This window comes from Podarcis melisellensis (assembly GCF_964234715.1).
Source record: "Podarcis melisellensis genome assembly, chromosome: 1".
Taxonomy (NCBI): Eukaryota; Metazoa; Chordata; class Lepidosauria; order Squamata; family Lacertidae; genus Podarcis; species Podarcis melisellensis.
In genome coordinates, this window is record NC_138528.1 from 74642671 (window position 1) to 74665454 (window position 22784).

General features: G+C 42.4%; 1 protein-coding gene and 2 long non-coding RNA genes across 7 annotated transcripts in view; 2 read left to right on the plus strand and 1 right to left on the minus strand.

Annotated features, from left to right (window-relative positions):
- The first annotated feature begins 297 nt into the window (after positions 1 to 297).
- On the plus strand, positions 298 to 1554 carry LOC309366271. Its single transcript, XR_014166624.1, has 2 exons — positions 298 to 427; positions 1431 to 1554. It is a non-coding gene; the product is annotated as an uncharacterized lncRNA (long non-coding RNA).
- On the minus strand, positions 987 to 19773 carry LOC309366235. 2 transcript variants are annotated; one of them, XR_014166598.1, is made up of 6 exons: positions 19688 to 19773; positions 8651 to 8750; positions 7064 to 7167; positions 5948 to 6083; positions 1965 to 2111; positions 987 to 1487 (listed from the first exon to the last, which is right to left on the minus strand). It is a non-coding gene; the product is annotated as an uncharacterized lncRNA (long non-coding RNA). The 2 variants fall into 2 exon arrangements; XR_014166599.1 differs by lacking the exon at positions 8651 to 8750 and having other exon boundaries at positions 1965 to 2003; positions 19688 to 19723.
- The window catches only part of TOLLIP (toll interacting protein), a 33958-nt gene continuing 30127 nt past the window's right edge, over positions 18954 to 22784 (plus strand). The window contains exon 1 of one of the 4 annotated variants that reach the window (XM_081904572.1): positions 18954 to 19328. Coding sequence is in view for 2 of the 4 variants with exons in the window: in XM_081904569.1 (XP_081760695.1) it covers positions 19499 to 19531 (33 nt within the window). In the remaining 2 variants the exon portion in view is untranslated. Of the gene's footprint in view, positions 19329 to 19355; positions 19532 to 19832; positions 19966 to 22784 lie in introns of those variants that run through there. The other 3 variants (XM_081904569.1, XM_081904570.1, XM_081904571.1) reach the window with 3 other exon arrangements.

A 22784-nucleotide genomic window follows, 5' to 3' on the forward strand; every position in this document is an offset into this window, starting at 1 on the left:
CATACTATTATATACCTACTTCTTCAACAATAACTTCATAGTTAATAGCCTTCTCCTGCTGCTGAATGACCAAGACCTTGCAGAACTGATACAATTTTTTTCGCCATGCCTTACTTGGAAAAATAATGGCCTAATGCCATTTTAAGAATCACTCTTCTCAACCTTCTAGGAACACCTTAAGATCACTTTATTGCCACTTTTAAAAGCAATATGTACTTTAAATTTATAATTGCCTTGTATTAAAAAAAACCCCACTCTCCAAAAGTATGTCATCTGATCCTTTAACTATTTTGCTAACATGAATTAAGAATTTCAGCAAGGTTTGTTCTCCTGTACAGAAGACATCATTAAAGAAAGGCTGTAGCTCAGAAGTAGCTCAAGTGCTTTGTATACAAAAGGACCCAGTTTCAGTCCCCAGCTTGTCAAGGTAGGTTGGGAAAAACTCCTGTCTAAAATCCTATACAGCTGCTGACAGTAAGTGTCAGTGATACTATGCCAGATGGAGCAATTACCAGACTCAACCTAAGGCAGCTTGCTATATGTTCCTATTTTCATATTATGTACCATGCCAATTTAGGTGTTTAATGCTGCAATCCTAAACCCACCATTTGCTAGAGATCAGGCCCCATTGAACACAGGGTAACTTACTTCCAAGTAAACATGGATAGGATTATAATGTTACAGTGCAGCACAGTAGTTGCATGTTTACTCAGAAGTAAATTCTGTTGCATCACTTGGGCTTATCCCTGACTAGTAAGTGTGTTTAGCGTTACAGCCTTACAATGTGATTTTGAGAACATTCCAAGACATCTTAAAATTGTATATGCTGATGATTAAGAATGCTAAGAAATAGAAGGAGGGTAGTTCTTTAATTCTTCCAGAGTTTATTTACCCAGGGAGGTAGAGGATGCCTGCTCATGCTACATTGGGTTTCACCCATCTTTTGCTTACATTAGCTGCTCCGGTCTTTACTTCGGGTCTATTCTAAATACACTTGCCAAAATTTACCAAAAGAAGCCATCAAAGCCATGTTCAAAGGGGTTTTCGGAGACCTCATTTGCTTTTGGAAGAGGCTACAAATACATTACAAATGTCTTTTCAAACCTCTATGCATACATTATTCAAAATCTTTACAATAATCCTGTAAAGTTGGTCAGTATTATTATCTGCCCACTGCAACTGGAAGACTGAAGCGTAGTGCCTTGCCTTGGACACACCCATGAGCTGACACCAGAGGTGAGCTCTGAACCAATAGTTTCCTATGTCACAGCTACTCAGAATTAGCCATTATGCCATGCTTCCGCTATCATGACTTATGTAGCAATTTCACCTCATGATACAGGAAATGTATGTTTGTTCTAAAAATCAATTTAGGAGTCAGGAAGCCGTGAGTCCAAAGTCTGGAATTGACCTATTCTCTTGGTTTGTAGGAGGCGAACCAACTTGCGAAAGCCCTAGATTTTCTTCTCTCTCATTTGTGCTGGAAGCTAGAGGAAGAAGGAAGAAAAGTCACAGAGTTTGCTTGGATTTGTGAATAAATGTTTTCATTGCGGACATTTGGCCCAGATGTTCCATATTTGCACTAGGCAAGCTAGGCAAATGTGTTTCGTAAGTGCTTTCAGAGCACATTGGCAGATTTAAAATCAACTGAAATAAACAGATAGCATTTTGCGACAGGCAAATAAAAATCCTAAAGATCAACATGGCAACCAGCCAAGTGGCAGCCAAGTTGAAGCTTCAGAATGGTATCTGACATTTATGTGTAAAGCAGATACACGAAGCCTGCCAGGCAGAAGCCTGTAGATAAACAGAAAACTGAATAAACAAGATACAGAAAATGAAAACTTTACCATAGGGAAGGGACAAGACTGATACGCCATTGGTTTGCTTATATGAGGCAATGTAGCCTTGGAGTTTAGTAACAGTAAGCAATAATAATAATAAATTAAAATCCTGCAACTTACGGTGGTTCCTTTCAGGCATATGGCCATGAGAAGATGGTCCTCCATGAAGTAAACAGAGAGAAGAATCATAAAAAAATTAAAAATGCCCAGATTACAATGACCAATGAAACTATGAAATTCATTGCCATAGGATGTTTCTGTTGGTGACTAGGATGGAAAAGAGGATTAGGTACACATGGGAAATGGTTCTTTTTGAAGCTTTAGGCTGCGGCAAACAGACATTGAAAGGCAATATACTGTTGAGACTGGGGAATGGCAATAGGCTATAGCTGAATTGTCATGACCTGCATGTAAAAACTTCCTTGTAACTTTTGGTTAGTCACTGTTGAGAGAGAGAATACCAAGCTAGATGGACCATTGACCACAGACGGATGCTTATTTAGTTCTAACGCATGTTTTTCAGTTTGGGAACAATTCATAAGGATTTGAGAATGTAAGCAGACAGATCATTTCAGACAACATGGAGTCATTTCCGGAATTTCTCCAAAAAGCATCATATGAGTAAGCTAAGCAGGATCTGCATCCTTTTCTGAATGTCTCAAATAAATAGTGAATAGCATTTAAAATATGCAGAATGTTTTTACCCACAATCACAGGTTATTAGTATGCATGTCTGAATGCTGTTAATATAGAACAGAAATGGGAACGGCGAAGGTTTGCCTTTGGGTTTTATTTTGTATATTCTGTAGTCAGCATAAAAAATGTAGATGTAGGATATGCAAAAATCAGTCAAGGTGCTGCTTGTGGAAAAACTCATATACTTTCCTCTTTATTTTTTCGTGCACCTGTGCATACTAAGGAAGGTTGGTGGAGTTTCAGAGGATTCTGATCAGCAGCAGGACCACAGGGGGAAGAGAAAGGGATTTGGTCTTTTACCCCACACATAGTCTCAAGCTGCTGTTTGCATCAGGAGCCCAAAGCCTCCATTGATCTCCCCATGCAAGTTATAGAACCTTCAGGGAGTAATTTTCATTAGAACAATGACAAGAGGGGAAAGGGTTGATCTCTCCCTTCTCTTGCAGCCCCATTGCAGCTTTGACTCCACTATAGCTGCTATTTAGTGTTTTTAAAACAAACATTCGTATTAGTCCTATTTGCATAATTAACAACACATGTAGTCTGATCCTTACATTGCTGTGAATGCCTCAGTTCCTGTTCATGCCCAGTACATGACAAAACAGCTGTAACGTCGATCAGCTTCATAAAGGACCACATCACAGTGTACGATCCAAGATGTGTTTTCATTTCCACAGCAGAAGTATGAAATATTGAAGCCAACAGTGAGATGGGGCCAAGATGATTATCAGAAGCTGAACCCCTTCAAAATGCCTGTGTCTGCCTGATTGCCCACACCTATGCAGAATCAGTCTCTTGACCATTCCTCCAGATCCAATGAAAATGTGCCTGTCCTATCTTGCATGAGGCCAACATGCACTGAAGACCCAAGCCTACTATGAACTGTAGACACACACACAACTGGGTTATCAAGCAGCAGTCCATTAAAAAAAAAAAACATTTCCCTCCTTTTCTTTGTGTGTATAGGTGTGTGTGTATACACACACACACACACACACACACACACACACACAGCCATGAAGCACTTCATTTGCTCAGGTTCCTAAACAAGACATTTCACCCTGAAAAGGACAATCATCTAAAAATGGGGTGCTCTCCTCTAAACACTTGGTATGTTTTCCCCCAGCTTTTCTCATGTTAATTGCTCTATAGCTACAATATGGCAAAATGCCCTCTTACTGGAAAACAGCCAATAGGTATACAAAGAACAGCTTGGAACTTCAAGTGACATTAAGGTAACAATGCTCTGTTGAAATCAGTGTTACTGCTTTCAGTCACGCCAGTAGGGGGAAAAAGTGCCCCAGAAAACATCCCTTACCTGAAAATTTACACAAACATGTTACCATAGAGACACCCCCTCGAGCTTTGAGCTTCCTTTAAAACTAGTCACTGTTCTTCAAAAGTCTCCCCTCCCCCGCCACCATACCCCTGACAACCTGTCAGACCCAGGAGGAATAGCCCAGTGGTAAGCTGGAAATAGGAAAAAAAACCTGGTACTTCAGACCAATTATCCTGTACTGTATCGTTTAAAACTAAATATTTTTCCAAGGGGAATTTTTGGACTGGGGTCTTTAAGACGACAGGGTTTTAAGGCTGACAAATGTGCTAGCGTGTCAATGTGGTAATGAAGTTAGTTCTGCACCGAGTGCAGCATGAAAAACAGAAAATTTCCTTGCAAGGTTTGTGATTAAACATCTAACAGAAAATAATGATTTGCTTGAAGGCACTCAAGCACCAAAAACAGTGAGGTGACGGGAGAGAGAGAGAAACAGGATATGGTAGGGGGTTGGGGTGGGTGGAACCTGCTGAATGTCACTATTGGGAGCTTCTATTATCTTAAAATCTCTTTAATATTCACTGTTAATTATAAAAACTAATAGCTATAAAATTGGAGTACCCAATGGGGGAATATATGACATTCAAGTGGCAGAACCTCCTCCCCAGCCCCAGCCCCCACTTCCATTCCTACTGCCTGACTTTCCACTTCACACATAAAATTGATAGGAGCTGATTTGCATGTCTATCCTGTTACTGCAGGGAGAGGAAAGGATTAGCTAAATTATAGGGGATAAACACAGTTTCACTGCATAAAAGCAAAGACTACTTGTAATGAACCAGAGTCAAAAGAATAATGATGTTGACTTTGCTTGAGAGAGAGAAATGTATTTTTTCACAGAGTTAATGAGAACAAGACGTTGGAATTACCCTCCATTTAAATTTCATCAATTCACCAAAAGGACAATTTCCAAAGGGTTTTGCTATTTATTTGGTGACTACCCTGCTCTGTCTCAAGGGCCCAGAGCTAGAATACTATTGGGCTTTTTGAGAGGTCAAGAAAAATACTTCAGATGTCTAGCTGGCATATGAACATCAGGACCACCTGCTGGATCAGGCCAATGACCCATCTAGTCCAGCATCCTGTTGTCACAGTGCCCAACCAGGTGCTTATGGGAAACCTGCAAGCAGGACCCCAGCACAAGAGAACTCTCCCCTCCTGAGGTATCCAGCAACTGATAATCAGAAGTATTACTGCCTCTGGCCATGGAGGCAGAACACAGCCCTCATGGCTACTAGCCACTGACAAACATATTCCCCCATGATTCTGTCTAATCCTCTTTCAAAGCCAATGAAGTTGGTTGCCATCACTGCCTCCTGCAGGTAGTTTAACTATGCACTGTACAAAAAAAAAAAAATGCTTTCTTTTATCTGTCCTAAATCTAACACACCAACAGCACCATTATTTTAATCAGAGCTAATTTTTGCTGTTGCTAAAATTGGAAAACAATGCATCTCACAAATAGGGTGTTGTTGTTTCTTAAGTCATGTTTTAAACACATTGAATGTTTTAAACACATTGAAACAAAAACAAAGACCCCCCCAATGTGTTCAGCTGGATATGATTGCCACCTGAAATTATGTGTAAAGAGCTCCTTTCCCACAGAAGCCGTCTGAGATGCTGGCGTGAACTTGATTCACATTGAAATAACTTTCATTTTAAGACTGCCCATGCAATGAAGATGTAGTCCTGAAATAAATAATGATTCTGCTATAACGTTCAATTTTGTCTCTATTGAGCTGCTCAACCAGGTGTTGAAACCCAATAGAATTTTCTTTTCTCCCTTTGAAAAGCTATTCCAAGTGCTGCATGACTGAAGAATGGCCACTTATTAACTGCTCAGCAGTGCTTTCCACTCTTCTGCTGCAGTCTCCAGCAATTGTCAGAACACCAGTTCTGCCAATATTAATCTAGTCCAATCACTAACTATGACAGTGTGGTACACAATTATGGAGACAGGGAGGGATGTGTGCTGTTTGGTCTAATGTCTGTTTTATAAATTGAAGCCTGGAATCTATTTATTTGTTTGGCAAAACAAGCAGAGTAATCTTTATTATTGCTTTATACTTACTATGCCTTGCCTCCATGAACCTGACTTTAGAAATGGATAGCAGCCATTCTTCTTCTTCCATCTTCCCTTTTGTTCCAAACCATGTATCTGTGACAGATATAAAGGCATAGCCCACCAGCGTGAACAGAACCACTATCTTTTGGGAGTAAAGCAAACATTTATTTTTATTTTTTTAAAAACACTGCTTAATATAATAAAAATCTTACATAGGGGGGAAAAGATACATCAATATTACACCATATTTGAGATGGTCATTGGTTATCATCTCTCCTCTCAGTTCCCTTGATCAGGATACAATACTTCTGTTGGTGTAGCCTGGAATAGCATTACCTATTTTTACAACTGCATCACACTATTGACTCATGTTAAACTTGTGGCCTTGTAAGATCCCTAGATCCTTTTCACATGTACTACTGGCAAGCCAGGTGTCCCCCATCTTTTATTTGTGAAATTGGCTCTTCCTGCCTAAGGGTAGAACCTTACATTTGTCCCTATTGAAATTTATTTATTTTTTTAAAAAAATAGTTTGGGCCCAGATTTTCAATCTGTGAAGGTCATCTTGAATCCCGATTCTGTCTTCTGTGGCAATAGCTATCCCTCCCAGTTTGATATCATCTGCAATTTTCATGAGCATCCCCTCAATTCCTTCACCCAAATCATTTATAAAGACACTGAACAACAATGGGCTCAGGGCAGAACCCTGTGGCACCCCCTTGTAACTTTTTCCAGGATGACAAGGAACTATTATGGAGTACTCTTTGGCTCCAGTAGTCAATGTAAGTATTTCTAAAGTGCTGAAGGATCTTTTCAAGAAAGGTGCAACTGAAGAGCAGATATTCTACTCTGTTTCACCTGGAATTTACATTTTATTTTTTTCTTCTCTGTAACTTTACTTGAGAACGTTGCAAGAATGGGAAACATAATTGTTGGAATTTGTGTGTAGGTTTCTGCATGTGGGTCCTACATCCTGTGAAAGGAGAGGAAGAGTGGCTTCATAGCAACCCATGAGCAATTTCTCATTTCTCTTCTATATTTTCTCACGGCTTTTGCTTGACATTCTCCACTAGAAAAGATCTGCTAATTCCAGCTCTCAAAAATTCACTTATGGCGATGCACCTGAACCTTCTGCTGATACAGCTATGTGGTAGCTAGATGGTTCTTTCTTTTGTTGGCAGCAAGTCCAAGGCAAGGTACAGCATCCAGTGAAGTGTTCCATGGTTCTGTAGGAGACAAAACACACAACATTCTAAGGAGATATATTGCACTTCTTCAACTTGCTTTACTTTGTGCTGCATCAACAGTAGACATTCTGCTGGCCTGGTGTGTATTTCATTCCTCTTATTTCTCTGCTGCCCAGTGAGCTACCTGCCTGAACACACATTTCACAGCTGCGTTTCACTTAGCCTTTGCACTGAAACAGTAGGTCAACTTTGAGGAGCTCTGAAAGGGCATTTTTCTGTCTCCGCTTTCTTCACAAGCTCCATGGTACAGGTATGGATTTCAGAGGGTGCAAAAGCCGAAGACTCCCTGGGGCTGCTTCTCAGCAGAAGTAAACGGTGCATTTCATTTATGGGATGAAAGGCTTGTTGAAAGAGGAAAGTCTTCAACAGGTACCAAAAAGTAGAGAAATCTACAAGGTCCATGGAAGGAGGTACCTCGCAACATCTTCCCCTAGGCTTTATCTGAAATGCAAGGAGCTGGAAAAGATAACTAATAAGCTTCTGAGATCTGCACCCTTGCTGGTTTTGTTTTTCAACGGAAGCTGTTCCCTTTAAAGAGTATTTCTACACCCTTATTATTCACCTAATGATTTATTTAAAAGTAAAAATACTCTAGAAAAATGTTAACAAAAAGCTTCTGTGTCTCCATGTACTTGTAGAAAAGCCCAGCCAAGGACTTAATAGGGTTTTCAGGAAGTTCAGGACCCCATTAAACCTATAGAGTGCAAACAACTGGAGAGATTATTTAAATAAGGAAAGAACACTCACAAAATATTTGTCCACCTCCAAAGTAAGGTGAGCCCAACAAAAACCTTGCACCTTACCCATGAGAACATCACTGAAATGTACCCTCCCTTTTGATATTTTTCCAACGCATTTTTTAAAATTAATTGGTAGAAAATGTTCAGATAAAACGTGGAACAGTTTTTGGTACAGTATTAGTTTTGTCAGCAGGATAGGTGCATAAAGATCTTGGTGCAGCCATGACTGCTTCCAGATTGTGCTGCTAAGGTCTCCACAGGTAACTGAACATAAGAACCTGAGCTCTAATAAGCTACTGGCCCATTAGAATCAAGTGCCCTGAAATACCAACTTATACAGACCTATTTCAATAATGAAAGATCCATACATACTATTTGCAACAAGAAAAAGCGTTGGATTAATGCAACAACTCGTTTTTGTTACTGGCACTTGCAATCACTCATGGTAGTCAGACTGGGAGTAGAAATTATCATGCTAACAAATTATCATGCAAAAATTATGCATTAGATTAGGGAGGGGAATGAAAGCAAAGGCTGAAGGAAGACAAACGCAGGAACTCAAATTATGGAATGGGGAGGGGAAATCCTAGTGTCTAAATTTTTATTACAAAACAAATTTGATTTATAGCCATTTTAGACACCTTAACTGCTTCTCCAAGCCGCTTTTGAAAATTACATCCATATGTTACCATAGTGGATTTTTAAGACTTCTGTTCTCTCACCTTTCCCATGGCTTCAATTTTCACTTTAATTACCAGATTTAGTGTGAATTCATCAGATGCCTTTGTTCACCAGTGACTTCTAGTTTTAGAAATAGTCCACCTGGGAAAATCGTAACACCTGTCACTCCCATTAATAACTACTTGCTGTTTCATGAACCGCTCAGCCAGTGGCAATGGCAACCTTCCTGCCCCACTCCTCCCACCTCATATCATTGGCTGCTAATGGCAAAGCTGGGGAAACATAAAATGTGATGAGTCCAGTGCTGCTTTTCTAGGGGTACACAGTACTGGCACCTCCCCCCCCCAAATGTTAAAAGTGTGGCACTTACTGTAACAACTTCATGGTGAATACCAACACCTTTTTCTCTTAAAAAACAACACTGGTTATGACATCACAGTCCATGTTCCTTAAGCACTACTAGAACGAGGCAGGTTCACTCATCTCTATTAATGTTTTAGCCACCTCCAGTGACTTGGGGGTACCAAGATAACATAGAGCCTACAAGTAGCCTGTGCTACGTGGATTTTTGGTACTGTTGTTTTTGTGTGGGATTGACTCTGAACTGTGAGTTTTTGTGGTTTGCATGCTCATTACATTGATATAAAAGTGATCACAAAGTGTTTCTCTCCACTCCCAAATCACCTCTTCTAAGCTAAAATAAGTAACTCCCTCTCCAGGCGATAATCATGATGATATCTCTCAAACTTTACATATTTTTTCTTTAAAAAACGAGTTCATATCAACTGGTAGGTGATGTTCTTGTACTGAGCATTGTTAAGTTTAATGAGCTGAATATATGCATTGCTTTGCTTGAAATGTGGCAAAAACAAGCACATTACTTCAATGCTTTGTCTCCTCAGCATGGAAAAAAGCATCATCATCATCATCATCATCAGTAAATAACCTACAATTGAAGAGCTGGAAACTTTGCTAAACTTTAAGAGTAGGATACCTCCAGAGAGTAAACAACTAATCAGGCTACATTTGAATAATTTTAAAAATTGGTTTTCATTTTTACTTTGTGTAAGAGGCCTAATATCTGCACATACAAATTACATAGATGCATGTTCAAATAAATAAATAGATTTTGGAGGAACCCAGAAGAGGCTTTTCAGTCTGAGGCATTCTGTAAATCTGACCTGTACTGGATATGCTGCTGCTGCTTTAGATCTCCTTGGTTTTCTGTATTGAGATTTATGATTATTCATATGCTGACTTCTTTATAACTGTATTTGATTGGATTCAGTTTTGTACACAGTTTTGTACCCTGCAACCAACAACCTATACTTGTTGGTTTGTGCTGTTTGTTGCTAATACTTATACTGCATTAAGAGAAAATAAATTACTTGAATTTTACTTCAGTCTAGTCACATATGTCCTGCTAACCTAGCAGTTTGAAAGCACGTCAAAGTGCAAGTAGATAAATAGGTACTGCTCCAGCGGGAAGGTAAACGGCGTTTCCGTGCACTGCTCTGGTTCGCCAGAAGCAGCTTTGTCATGCTGGCCACATGACCCGGAAGCTGTACGCCGGCTCCCTCTGCCAATAAAGAGAGATGAACGCCGCAACCCCAGAGTCGGCCACGACTGAACCTAATGGTCAGGGGTCCCTTTACCCTTTACCTTAGTCACATATGATTAGATCACTGCTGCCTGATGCAATAATCTCAGAAATAAAGGATTCTGAATGCTGGCAGCACTTGCAAAGAAGTCTAAAACTAAATGCAACACTGGAAGACCTTTCAATTTTAACTGGGCTGACACCAAGTTCATTAGTTTGCACTGGAATAATTGAATTGAATCCAAATTCTTGTGCAGCTAAGTGAACATCTTTCACTGAAACAACAGAACTTCCCCCACTTCAACTCCCCCACTGCCTCTAAGTCCCCTTCTGAGGTTTGAGGGGAGATGCAGAGCAGATTTGGGGCGAGGTATGGCAATCATGCTAGGCGAGGAGAGGGAGGAAAGGTGTTGTACAAGAGCAATTCATTCCATTTCCACAATGACTTTGCTGGAAACAGCCCATCAGATTTACACAGATAGGCCTATACTGAGGATCTAGTCCACAGAAATAAAAACTGAGTCCTGCTTGAAATTAATTGTTTTGCTAACATGAGAGAATGAAATGTGCAAAGTATTGTTCATTCCACAAATAGCCAAAATTCTAGCATCTGTAACAGTATTCTAGGAGATCCTTTTACTGACCCACATTTTGTCACAATCCAAGGCAGAAGCAAGCACCATTGAGTTACTTGGAGCTTACTGCTAGTGAAGCAGGTCTAGAATTGTAGCCCAACTGTACATCCTTCCAGCTAAGAAACAGCAATAACAGCTTGGTAGGTTTCTGGAGGAAACATCGGCTTTAGATCCATTTCAGTCCAGTTTCCATCCTGGTTTTGGGACCGAGACGGCTCTGGTTGCCCTAACAGATGATCTCCATAGACAACTGGATCGAGGTGGGTCAGGACTGCTGATCCTTTTAGATTTGTCAGCAGCCTTTGACATGGTCGATCATGATCTTCTGGACCACCGCCTCGCAGACGTGGGGATACAGGGCATAGCCCGTAACTGGCTGTGCTCTTTTATCTCTGGTTGGGGACAGAGGGTGGCACTAGTGAGGGAAATGTCGTCGCGCCATTCCTTGGTGTGTGGAGTGCCGCAGGGCGCAATTCTCTCCCCGATGCTTTTTAACATCTTTAGGTGCCCCCTTGCCCAGATTATCCGGAGCTTTGGGCTGGGCTGTCACCAATATGCTGATGAGACTCAGCTCTATCTGCTGATGGATGGCCACACCGATTCAGCCCCAAACACACTGACCAGATGCTTAGAAGCTGTGGCTGGATGGTTTCGTGGGAGCCAATTGAAACTAAATCCTTCGAAGACAGAGGTCCTATGGCTGGGTCGGGATGGCATGGGGAGGAGGGACCAACTCCCTTCTGTTGTGGGGGCCCAATTAGTGCCATTGCCTTCCGTTAAGAGTTTGGGTGTAATCCTTGACGCCTCCCTTTCCATGGAGGCGCAAGTTACAGCAACAGCCAAGGCAACATTTTTCCACCTTTGCCGCATCAAGCAGTTGGTCCCTTACCTTTCCTGCCCCACCCTGGCCATAGTGATCCATGTGACGGTCATCTCTAGGCTTGACTACTGTAATTCACTCTATGTGGGGCTGCCCTTGAAGCTGTCCCAGAAACTCCAGCAGGTGCCGAATGCTGCAGCGAGGCTCCTCACGGGGTCTCTGCCATGGGAGCATATTCACCCAGTGCTTTTCAAACTGCACTGGCTCCCGGTAGATTACAGAGTCAGATTTAAGGTGCTGCTTTTGACCTTTAAAGCCCTTCACAGCCTAGGACCCTCGTACCTACGAGACCGCCTCGCCCGGTATGCCCCACGGAGAGCCTCAAGGTCCATAAATAGCAACACCCTAGTGGTCTCAGGCCCTAAGGAAGTTAGATTGGCTTCAACCAGAGCCAGAGCCTTTTCAACACTGGCTCCAGCCTGGTGGAACGCTCTGCCTCATGAGACCAGGGCCCTGCAGGATCTGATTTCTTTCCGCAGGGCCTGTAAGACAGAGTTGTTCAGCCTGGCCTTTGGCTTGGAGCTAATTTGATTCCCTTCCTTTCTTTCTTTTTTCCTTTCCTTCTCCTCCTGCGATGAGGCTACATTTTAATATCTTAATGTTTCAATATTTTAATGTTGTATTTTAATTTTGTTTTTAAGTTGTAATCATTCAACTTGTTTTTATTATTGCTTGTAAGCCGCTCTGAGCCCGGCCTTGGCTGGGGAGGGCGGGGTATAAATAAAAATTATTATTATTATTATTACATCCTTCCAGCTAAGAAACAGCATTAACAGATGAAAATTAAAGCAGGGTGTTTTTTTTTTAAAAAAAGGTCTAGATCAGGAATGCAGTACTGCAGCAGGATACACTCAACAAACCATGTAGCTTTCTAACTCCGTCCCACAGACCTATGTGGACAGGCTGCATTGCATCACTATTGCCCCCAGCAACAAGGTGGAATCCTAAGCATGTTTAATCAGAGGTCCCTCTTGGGGTGGGGGGTACTTCTGATTACATGAAAAAGATAACAGTGACTTCAAAAAGGAATGGGAACTATTTACAACTTACTTGCAGAAACAACAAAAAGAAATGGATTCATTGGCAGGATTTGAATAAACTTTCACAATTTTATTGAGTTTAAACATGGAGGATGATATTGTAACAACACTTAATAGTATATATACACACGCAGAATATAACAAACAATGTAACAAACCGGAAGAGGAAGCTGAGGGAAGTTGGGTGGGGAGGGAGCAGACTGTAAATATAATGGTAAGGTAGGATTGGATATTGGTATGTGATATATGGAATTTGCAGTTATAAAACCGTAATAAAAAATTATTTAAAAATAATAATAATCAGAAGTCCCTCTGAGTTCAATAGGAATTGTTCCCAGGTTTGGAGCCTTCTATGGGTCTGGAGCCCTATGGTGACATCTGATGCAGCACAACCAGGTATCCGCTTATACAGCAGGACTTTTCTTTCATTCCTTGCCCTCTGCAACCCAAAATCTGCTCTGAAGTTTAGGGGTATGCGGGAGACAGGACAGGGGAAAAAAGAAACCAGAAGCCCTGTTGGGCAAGCAGATTTCTGTTACACAGGTATCACTAGAAGTCACTGTTGTACCCTCCCTAGCCGAAGCCCATAACTTAGAAGAGGGTACTGTAATTCTAATCACCCATCCGTAATAATAATAATAATAATAATAATAATAATAATAATAATAATATACCGTCCTTCACCCAAAGATCCCTTGGTTGATCACAACAGATAAATACAAAATCCATAATTAAACAAAGACAAATCAATAACCTCTCCTCCATCAAACACATTTAAAAAGCCATAGAATGTTAATCAGCCAAATGCCTGGTTGAAAGGTTGTCATCTGGCACCTAAATATATATAATGAAGGTGCCAGGCGAGCCTCCCTAGGAAAAAACATTCTGCAAACAGGAACCCGCCATAGAAAAGACCCATTCTTGTGCTGTCACCCTGCAGACCTCTTGTGGAGGGAGCTCATGAAGAACGGCCTCAGGTGATGACCACAGGGTCCAGGATGGTTCATATGGGGAGAGGCAGTCTGTGAGGTATTGCAGCAACCTTTGCTTGGTAAAGGCTCTATCCACCCCACTGGGTTCCTATTGCCTTACAGAGTTACCAGCTCTGGGCTTTCAATACCCCAATCAGTCTTCTAACCAGTGCTTTTCTTCTAGGAAAAAAAGTTCCAGTACTCACCATGAAGTTGTTACAGTAAGTGTCATACTTTTAATCAGTGCTTTGCTGCTGCTGCTTCTTTTAAAAAGGTGCCGGTACTGTGTACCATTGAGTACCCCCCAGGAAAAAAGCACTGCTTCCAACTACTGGTATTCCGCTGCCAGTTTCAAATCTCCATTGAGCCATGGACCTCATTGTGTGATCTTAAGTCCGTAATTATCCTTTCAGATGAACCCTCCTCACAGAATTGATGTGAGGATAAAATGGATAGTAGGGAATAACTCTTTATTTAACACTGAGCTCCTGTGAGGGATGGTGGTATATGAATGTCAAAGGTAATAAGATAAGGCTGCAATTCTATGCACATCTTCCCAGGAGTAAAACAAATTGAACACAGTGGGGTTGGCGATTCAGTAAAGATGAAGCCAAGCCATAGGACTGTGCTGCAAGCAGATACCAAGAAACCTTTCCTGATATTCAAGATGCACTTTCCTTAACCAAGCTGTTAGGGAATTTAGTTGCAAGACCTGGCAAGCAGACAATAACTCAATGTCCAGAAAGCTACACAGGAGAATTCAAGAACTAGTTCTGTTACAGTTAATTTTATAGTGATGATCTGCATTGTCAATTCTGCTTCAGCAAATTAAATGCTGGAAACAAAGATTGTGATCAGAATTACCCAGAGCCACAACTAACACATTTTCTTTTCTTTTGCCACAGGGCGAAAATTTGTTTTTCATGTCACAAATTTGTTTTCTAGGTTTGTCTTTCAGCATTTCAGTTTTATCTTAACAGCATGTAAGTACACAAGTATCCATACTGCCAAATACAATCTTGGACTAACCACCACTACTTCTTGAGATTTCCCCTCTATGAGAATAAATTCCTAGGAGAAATCTACTCCAGGCCTTCAGCGCAAGCAACCAGCAAATTTGCTCTAAATCAAGCACAGCCTTGCAGAAACAGCCTGGAGATTCTTGGATAACTGTTAACATCAAACGAGGACATGCTTGCAGCCTACTGCCCCCTTCTGGCCCTCCTCAGAAACAAAACCACTCTGGCATACTACAGTACTGATTTGCGTTAGCACTCAAAGATCAAGGCAACAAACAGCAGGCTATATAATCATTTGGCTAAACAAACCCTATGTTCACTTGCCTGAATTGAATTCTATTTTGTTGCTGACATTTGGTGGCCTTTGTTTTCAACTTGTCCTGCTAGAATCTAGTAGATGCTATCTTTCACATTCTATGAATTGAATCCATTTATAATCAATGTATTTATTGGAGCCGGCATGATAACTCTGAGCTGCCATACCTTCATACATGCATTACAATAGTGCATAAAAATATCTGTTATAAATTTAGAAAGCTCCTAATTGCACTATTCTATTTCCAGCTGTTGGGATCTGCAGCACGAATTTAAATTAATGACTAAATTAATGCTGCAGATATTAGCAGCAGGAAGCAGCTACATTATTCAAATAGACTTTGAAATGATCAGATTTTTATCTCCCAGAACAGCACTCAGATTAATATGAAAGTTGTCTTTGTTCTGTTGAAGAGACCAGAATTACACAAGAGGCTAGAGGAGGTCAGATGCTAAATATTTAAAAAGCAGGCTGAACTTGCAGCAACTACCATTTGATGCAGACTCCTCTTTAGTGATGGCACAAATTGCTCTTCCTCTATACAAGGAACAACTGCCCTTCCTTCAGAAAATCAGAATATGTTCCAAGACTTCAAAGGCCAATTCTCATGCACATGTATGTTACTTCAGCTCAGTTTGACCCAGCATGTAAGCCTGCAGGAAGAAACCATTGGCAATAGTTTCCAGCTTGTGCAAAATATGCCTTGGTCTACAAAATTAGCAAAATGTGGTAGAATTCTAGAATGGACAGTACCTCTTTAAACTAAAGAACGCTATATTGGAATGCTCCCTTCAAAAACCACACTGCCCTTTGTCAGGGAGCAAAGATCTAGCCCATGTCAGCTTCCTACATGCAAATATTTATTACTACTACTCAAGAGGCGTAGCTAGGGGGAGGGGGGGCACTGGCCGCCACGCTGTGGAGGGCTGCACTTACCGCGGGGCCTGCAGGCACCTGAGTCACACGTCTCTCCTGGAAGTGACGCAGTGGCTCAGGCACCTGCAGGTTCAATGCTGCCTAAAGCAGCAGCATGGGGCTTGCATCTGCCCACTGCCTCTTCCTCAGCCACCCTACAGCTGAGGGGGAGGTGGCGGCAAGTCTCCGCACAGCATGCCCTGCCCCAACTCACCCCTCCCCTGGGTGTGGGGTGCACGCAACGCCCAGGACACCCAAGCAGCTAGCCACGCTGCTGCTACTACAGTGGTACCTCTAGTTACGAACTTGATTTGTTCCGGAGGTCCGTTCTTAACCTGAAACTAGAGACGTGCTTTCACTAATGGGGCCTTTTGCTGCCGCTGCGCTGCCGGCACACAATTTTTGTTTTCATCCTGGGGCAAAGTTCTCAATTTGAGGTAACTCTTCCAGGTTAGTGGAGTTTGTAACCTGAAGCATTTGTAACCTGAGACGTTTGTAACTTGAGGTACCACTGTACTGCCATATAGAAGGGCATTCAAAAATATGATTCTCCTCTAGTACAAGTCTTCTAGTACAAGTGTAGACTTCCCATAGACATCTGCCTGGCCACCGTGAGAACAGCATGCTGGATTAGTTGGGCCTTTGTTCTGATACAGTTGGGCTCTTCTTATGTAAAGTGGTAATGGCTATTCTACCACTTAGGAACTTTTATCACTTAATTCTTCTGCACATGTAGATGCAGACCACATACCATGAGAGGTATATGCACATGAAGCTGCTAACTTTGCTCAAACTCTCCACCTCCTTTGTGATTAATAGATTATAGAACACCACACTGCATGCATAGCCTTCATAGAGACAGAAGAAGCAGGTAGCAAAGTAAAATATTATCACCCCCCTCCCCATCTGCTGGTGCATTTCTGGTAGGACAGGACCCTTCTCCTTTCAGGTACCACGGACACCAACTGCCCTGTAAGGAAGAAGCAGCTACTAAGACAAAATGTCAGTATCACTATAAAGTTAAATAGGACAGTTAAAAACCATACACTTCTATTTTTTAAAAAAAATGATTTATTTTTAAATAAATATGTAAGTCACTCTTGGAGCTGTGTCACCTAAAGGTCAAAGGAAATGCTTTAGATAAATAAAATACACCCCACAATGTGGCTCCTGTCCCACTGACTCAGACGAATGTATGAACTGCTTTGATTAAAATATTATCACTTATATGAAACTGGTGCCTGTGCTGGCTTTCATACTTGTGACTCATTGACTGATGTTTGCTGGCATTCTTTGTTCCTCGGTAGAACAAGGAGTGAGGCCTTGCTAAGTATTCCTTGGCATTGTTCCTCTGCAGCAAGGGAGCTTTCATTGAATGAAGGCAACACTAATCACATTTACCCAGCCTTTAGGAAAGTATTTGAAATCACTCATTAATGTAACACTTCCTACTTGGGATACCTCATTGATTTCATTCTCCATCTCAAGTACCCCTTGCACTTAATTAATTTTGATACTGATACTACCACCGAGTGATTCTATGAAGGAGTCTATACCTCTGAAAATTTCTAATTTGTTGGACGTCTATGCCCTCTTTGTTATACAGAGCAACATGACTTCCAAAATGCTTTCCTTTAGAGAAGAGATGGGGAATTAGACTCACCAACAGGCTGGATGCGTAATACCATTTAAATTCTGGAGGCCAACTGACAGGTGGGCAGCCAAAGGCTACCCACCCTTTAAAGTCAATTTTCAGGTGCAGTTTGGATTCAAACCATGCCAGCAAACAAATCAGCACTGACAGTGAGCCCCCTCAGCTGTTCTATGCAGCTTTTGATTGGGAACTTCTCCTTGCAGTTGATTCCAGTAGCTCCACGTGCAAAAGAACATGTACCTACCAACCCTACACTTGATGTCATGTCAGCTGTCAGGAAGATGAGCAAGGTTTGAGGAAAACAGTCCCATGGGCCCAAATGGGACCCCTGCTCAGGCCTAACTAAGCCCATAGGGTGGAAGTTACCCCTTTATAGTGTTTGTACAGAAAGATAACCATGACCCACTGGTTCTCTCCACCAGGTTGCCATTAGGTTCGCTATATCTATGCTCTCCTTTAAAACCAAGCACTCCAGCTCAGCCATTTGGTCCAGCAGGCTCCAGCATTAGTATATAAACAGTGTCTCTAATTGTGTGTTTTACCCGAGGGACCTTTAGCCTCTCTGAATTCTCCCTCTCGACTTCCATTGCATAGTTCTAACCCTCTCCAATTTGGACAATCATAAACATCATAAACGATTGGACTACATAACCTGTAGACTCCTTTCTAACTCTAAATATGCATAGAATTGCACTGTTAACCATGGCCAAAACAACACTGGCTTTCTATCACTCGTATTACCACTTCTTCCTTTAGCATGTGCTGATATTGCTACTTCTGGCCATTTATTCCCCAGCCCGACTAGTTTTATGGTAAACTCTTTATAGTGTTTTTCCCCTCTCCTGCACAGGAGCAGATGAACCAGCCATGCAATATAATTAGTGTTCTGGCCCATTCACTTGTGAGATTAGCGTGAGAGCTGAGCGAAGCTATCATATTCCTGTATACTGTAGATGCAGGGAGAGTGAGAGCGAGAGCGTGTGTGTGCGCGCCTCCGCCCACCTAACTTCTCTCCTGGGCACGAACTTTGCGAAAAGACGGAGAGAGGTTTGGGGTGGAATAGTGCCAGCTGTTTTTAGTTGTAGGAAGTTTCGGGGGGGTTATATTCACACACACAGAAGTACCTCTCACTTAGTCTGAAGCGATAGTGGCCAGAATTCCACCATCTCACTTTCCTGCGCGCGCAGGAAGACAAGCGGCGACGGATGAAAGGTCGCGCGACCCTTCCGCTAGGACTAACGCGGCCACGCCCACCCGCACTCAGCCAGCCAATCAGGAGGTGCACGGGCGCGGTTGCGTCAACGGGTTCAGTGAAGCGGCAAGCCCTTAGCTTAAAGTCCGCTGTGGTGGGAAATGGCGGTGACTTTTTAATAAGCGGGGCGGGGCTAGTGACGTTAATAACGGCCCATTAAAGCAAAACGTTTCTAAAATATTCAGCCGCCCCTGAGGAGCCGTTTCTGTCATTCGGCGCATCCTCGGCAACGGGCCCCAGATACTAAAGAAATCCGTCTGGGCGCGCACGCGCCTTAGACGGCAGCAGGCTCAGGGATTCCCATCGTGTGCGGCGAAAAGGGGATGAGAGGATAAAGGATGAGAGGCGCGCGACGGCGGCAGTTTGAGAACGGAACATCCTCTGGCCTGCGCCTGCGCGTGATCACGTAACGGTTCTTACGGCGGCGTCTACTGAGGGTGAGGGGCGGGGTGAGATCCTCCAGACGCACGCGCAGTGCCGGATAGCGGTGGACTGGGGGCGTGGCCAGACGGTAAGGAAGGGGGAATCAGCTGACTCTGCCGCGTCGGATTGAGGGACGTTTCATCGGCGGAAGGAGGGACGACCACCCCGGTTTGAGGGAGGTGCCATGGCGACCACTGTTAGCACTCAGAGGGGCCCGGTGAGTACTGGCCGCTGCTGTGACTGTCGACGCGTCCCCCGGGCCCCCGACCCGCTCCTGACTCCGGGACCTTCTCCTCGAGGGTGTGGCGGGGGGGGGGGCGAGGAGGCGCCCCTGTTTGCCCCACGGAGGGTTAGGCCGACGGGTTCCGTTTACCTGCGTGGGCCGCGAGGGCCCCCTCAGCTCCCTTCAGGGCGGAGGAATGGGGCGGACCATGTGTCCGCTTCATTTCCCTCCGCCCGTCCGCACCTTGTGACACGCGCGAAAATGGTCTTGCCCCGTCGTCATGCCTCCTTCCTCACTCTTTCCCTCCTCTTCCTCCGCCTCCGTCTTAACCACGTCGGGTAAGTGGGCGAGCGAGGGAAGGGAATGCGAGAAACTAAGGAAAGCCCGTTTTAAAAGAAGAGGACGGTTTTCCGTCATTCCTCACATCGGTATGTAATTCTGTCCTTGGCAGTGTAGTGTGCAAGCTGCAAATAGGAGCTTCTCTCGGCCGGGTGGCCGCGTATTTGCAAAAACGAGACTTGCACAAACTTTGGTACGTATTTGAAATCCACTCTTTCCCCCCTCTTGACCTAAAAGAGCTGAGAAAGTCCTAGCGCAGCGTACCGGCTTTTTAAACAGAGAGTGGCTTCGTGGAAGGCTCCAAAAGAGTCTATGTTATGTTTATGAATGTAGGTCTGTATTTGTGCAAAAGGACACGTGGATTATCCTGTAAGGGAGCTTTATTTATTCTGATATACACGTCAGAAGTGGATGAGCATCCTGAAAGCTTGTGTTATAAAGTCTGCATACCGGTACTGGCTTTCCCCTTTGCAGAAGATTTAACACAAACATATTAAGTACTACCAATTGCAAATTATAGTCGTCCTTCTTAAAAAAGAAAAGTAACCAGGAAGAAGGGTTTAACATTCAAACGTTTTAAATAAATACATAATAATTTAAGTTTAAAAAAGCATTTTTGAAGAAGTCTTGGCCTGTAACCTATAGGACATTTTGTTACATAGTGAATACATAGTATGTGAATTAGCCTTTGCCCATGTACACAATGAAGTACTTCTAACTTTCACTTCCACAGGCATTTCGGAAGTTGTGGCTTGACAAAATACTTAAGATGATAGAGGCTAGTCAGCCATCTTCTGTTTTCTATCAGTCCTGTTTTCTTGTAGATCTCTGATTTGCTCCTTGATTTTCTTTCTAATTCTTATCTGCGCCCGGGAGTTAGCACTAAAGGGGCTTGTATTTGTATGTTGGCTAATTTGACATTTTTGAAATTACAGGGAATTATATACAAATGAAGTGCAAATAAAATTACATAGTAGGGGTTATACAGCAATACATACATATATTCTTCAGGGATGTTTGTGAGAACACAGCATTTTAGCATTTTTATTTTTCCCAGTGATATCAGTATTATTGTCTGGAGCCAAAATAATCTTTTAATAATCCCTCCCACTTTGCAATTTTTTCCTTGCTGAGTAGAAGACCTGCTTGCCTTGCATTTCCTCTCCACTATTCAAACCATTGTATTTAGTCTCCTTGGATTACTTGATTCTGTATTTGATACAACAAATTCTAAGGCTCTTGTCTGGATCATATTTTCATGTCTTGACAGATTTTTGGTGCAGAGGGATACTTGAGACAGTGATGCATAAACATTCTATTCTGCCAGGTGGCTGCAGTGCCAAAACAAGTACTGCCAGTTCCTCTTATATTTTAGAAGGCTGTTTCTAGAAGTGTAGTGTAACCACATAGCCACTGAAGGATGCTAAAGAGCTAAGTTTTTCTTTTCATTAAAAAGCTGTGATGGTGTCTTCTGCCCTAAAGGAAATCTGTATTTAAAAGGTGATGTATTACTGACAGTTCACATATATGGAATTCCAACACATTATTTGGGCTACTCTGGCCACAGTTTTACATTTTTCTTATTGTTTTAATAAAAAAAATATTAATTTTTTTAAATGCCAAAACTGAAATCTTACCAGTGTACTGTGTACAGACAACTGTATAGGGTCAGATTTGCCTGCGGGTCATCTCCCTTGATGAATTATTTCTTGGTGTCAACAGTAGTAGCCATTCAAATACTTTGTCAAGAACTGAGCTGTAAATGTGATGGGTTTAAACAATTTTTGTTCACAGTAGTTGAACTTGAAGAGGAAAGAAGGTTATAGACTCTGTCTATAAGTCCGTCTGTCCCTGATCAGCTCATGCAGGCTTCTCCTTACAAACCAATAACTGTAGACAATTTTGGCAGCAAATAGCCCCAGATGAAGGATAGCCAATCTGCATATTTAGGGGTTGCTTTGTTCTCTACACTTTAGTCTGAAGGCCAGAACTATTTGACCCATTACAGATAGAATTGGCAGAAAGGCCTTTGTATTTACATGGTTGTAGAGTATTAGACCTGTTATTTTTTGGAAGGTTGATGAATGACTGCTTCCTCCTAGATTACATCAAAACGCAGGTTAGCAGTGACCCATTGCTTTTCCAGAATGTGCATGATAGTGCTGCAATTTAAACTTTGTGGAAAGCAATATATTGTATTCATGACAGTTTCTTCCTTTGTGCATGCTTCCACTTAAGAGAAAACAATCCCTTAACACATTTTCACTAAAACTTAATATAGCATTCCAGGGCACAAATACAGTTGCTTCCACCACTAGTATTACTGTCTACACCTGTTCTTGATGACCCACCCTCAGTTAAAAATTCCTTACCATGCCCCAAATCCTATTGAGTTCAGTGAGATTCATATATTGAGTATATACTGTCAAATGCACAAGCCAAAGCGCACATTGGAAACAATGACTCAAATTACAAGCTGTGGCTAAGTTCATAATAGTTTTGGTTTACAATCTCTCAGTATTACTTCATGGATGTTATCTTGTCTCTTGAAAATGTCATTAGTGTGAGAAGCAAACACTAAGGTGATTGAGCAGGTGGTTGCTGAACAACTCCAAGCATGCCTGGAGGATGTGGACCATTTGGAGCCCTTCCAGTCTGGATTCAGGACTCATTATGGGACTGAAACTGCCTTGGTCGCGCTGGTCGATAATCTCTGACGGGCCCCCAGGCTAGGGACAGAGGTGAAAGCTGTTTCCTAGTTCTGCTGGATCTCTAAGTGGCCTTTGATACCATCGGCCATGACATAAAAATAAACTTTGCCCTGTTGTTTAAGCCTCTTTCCTCCCATTTCCCCTTCTGTGTCTGCATCTCCCTTCTGTCTGTCTCCATTCTCATCTCTATATACTGT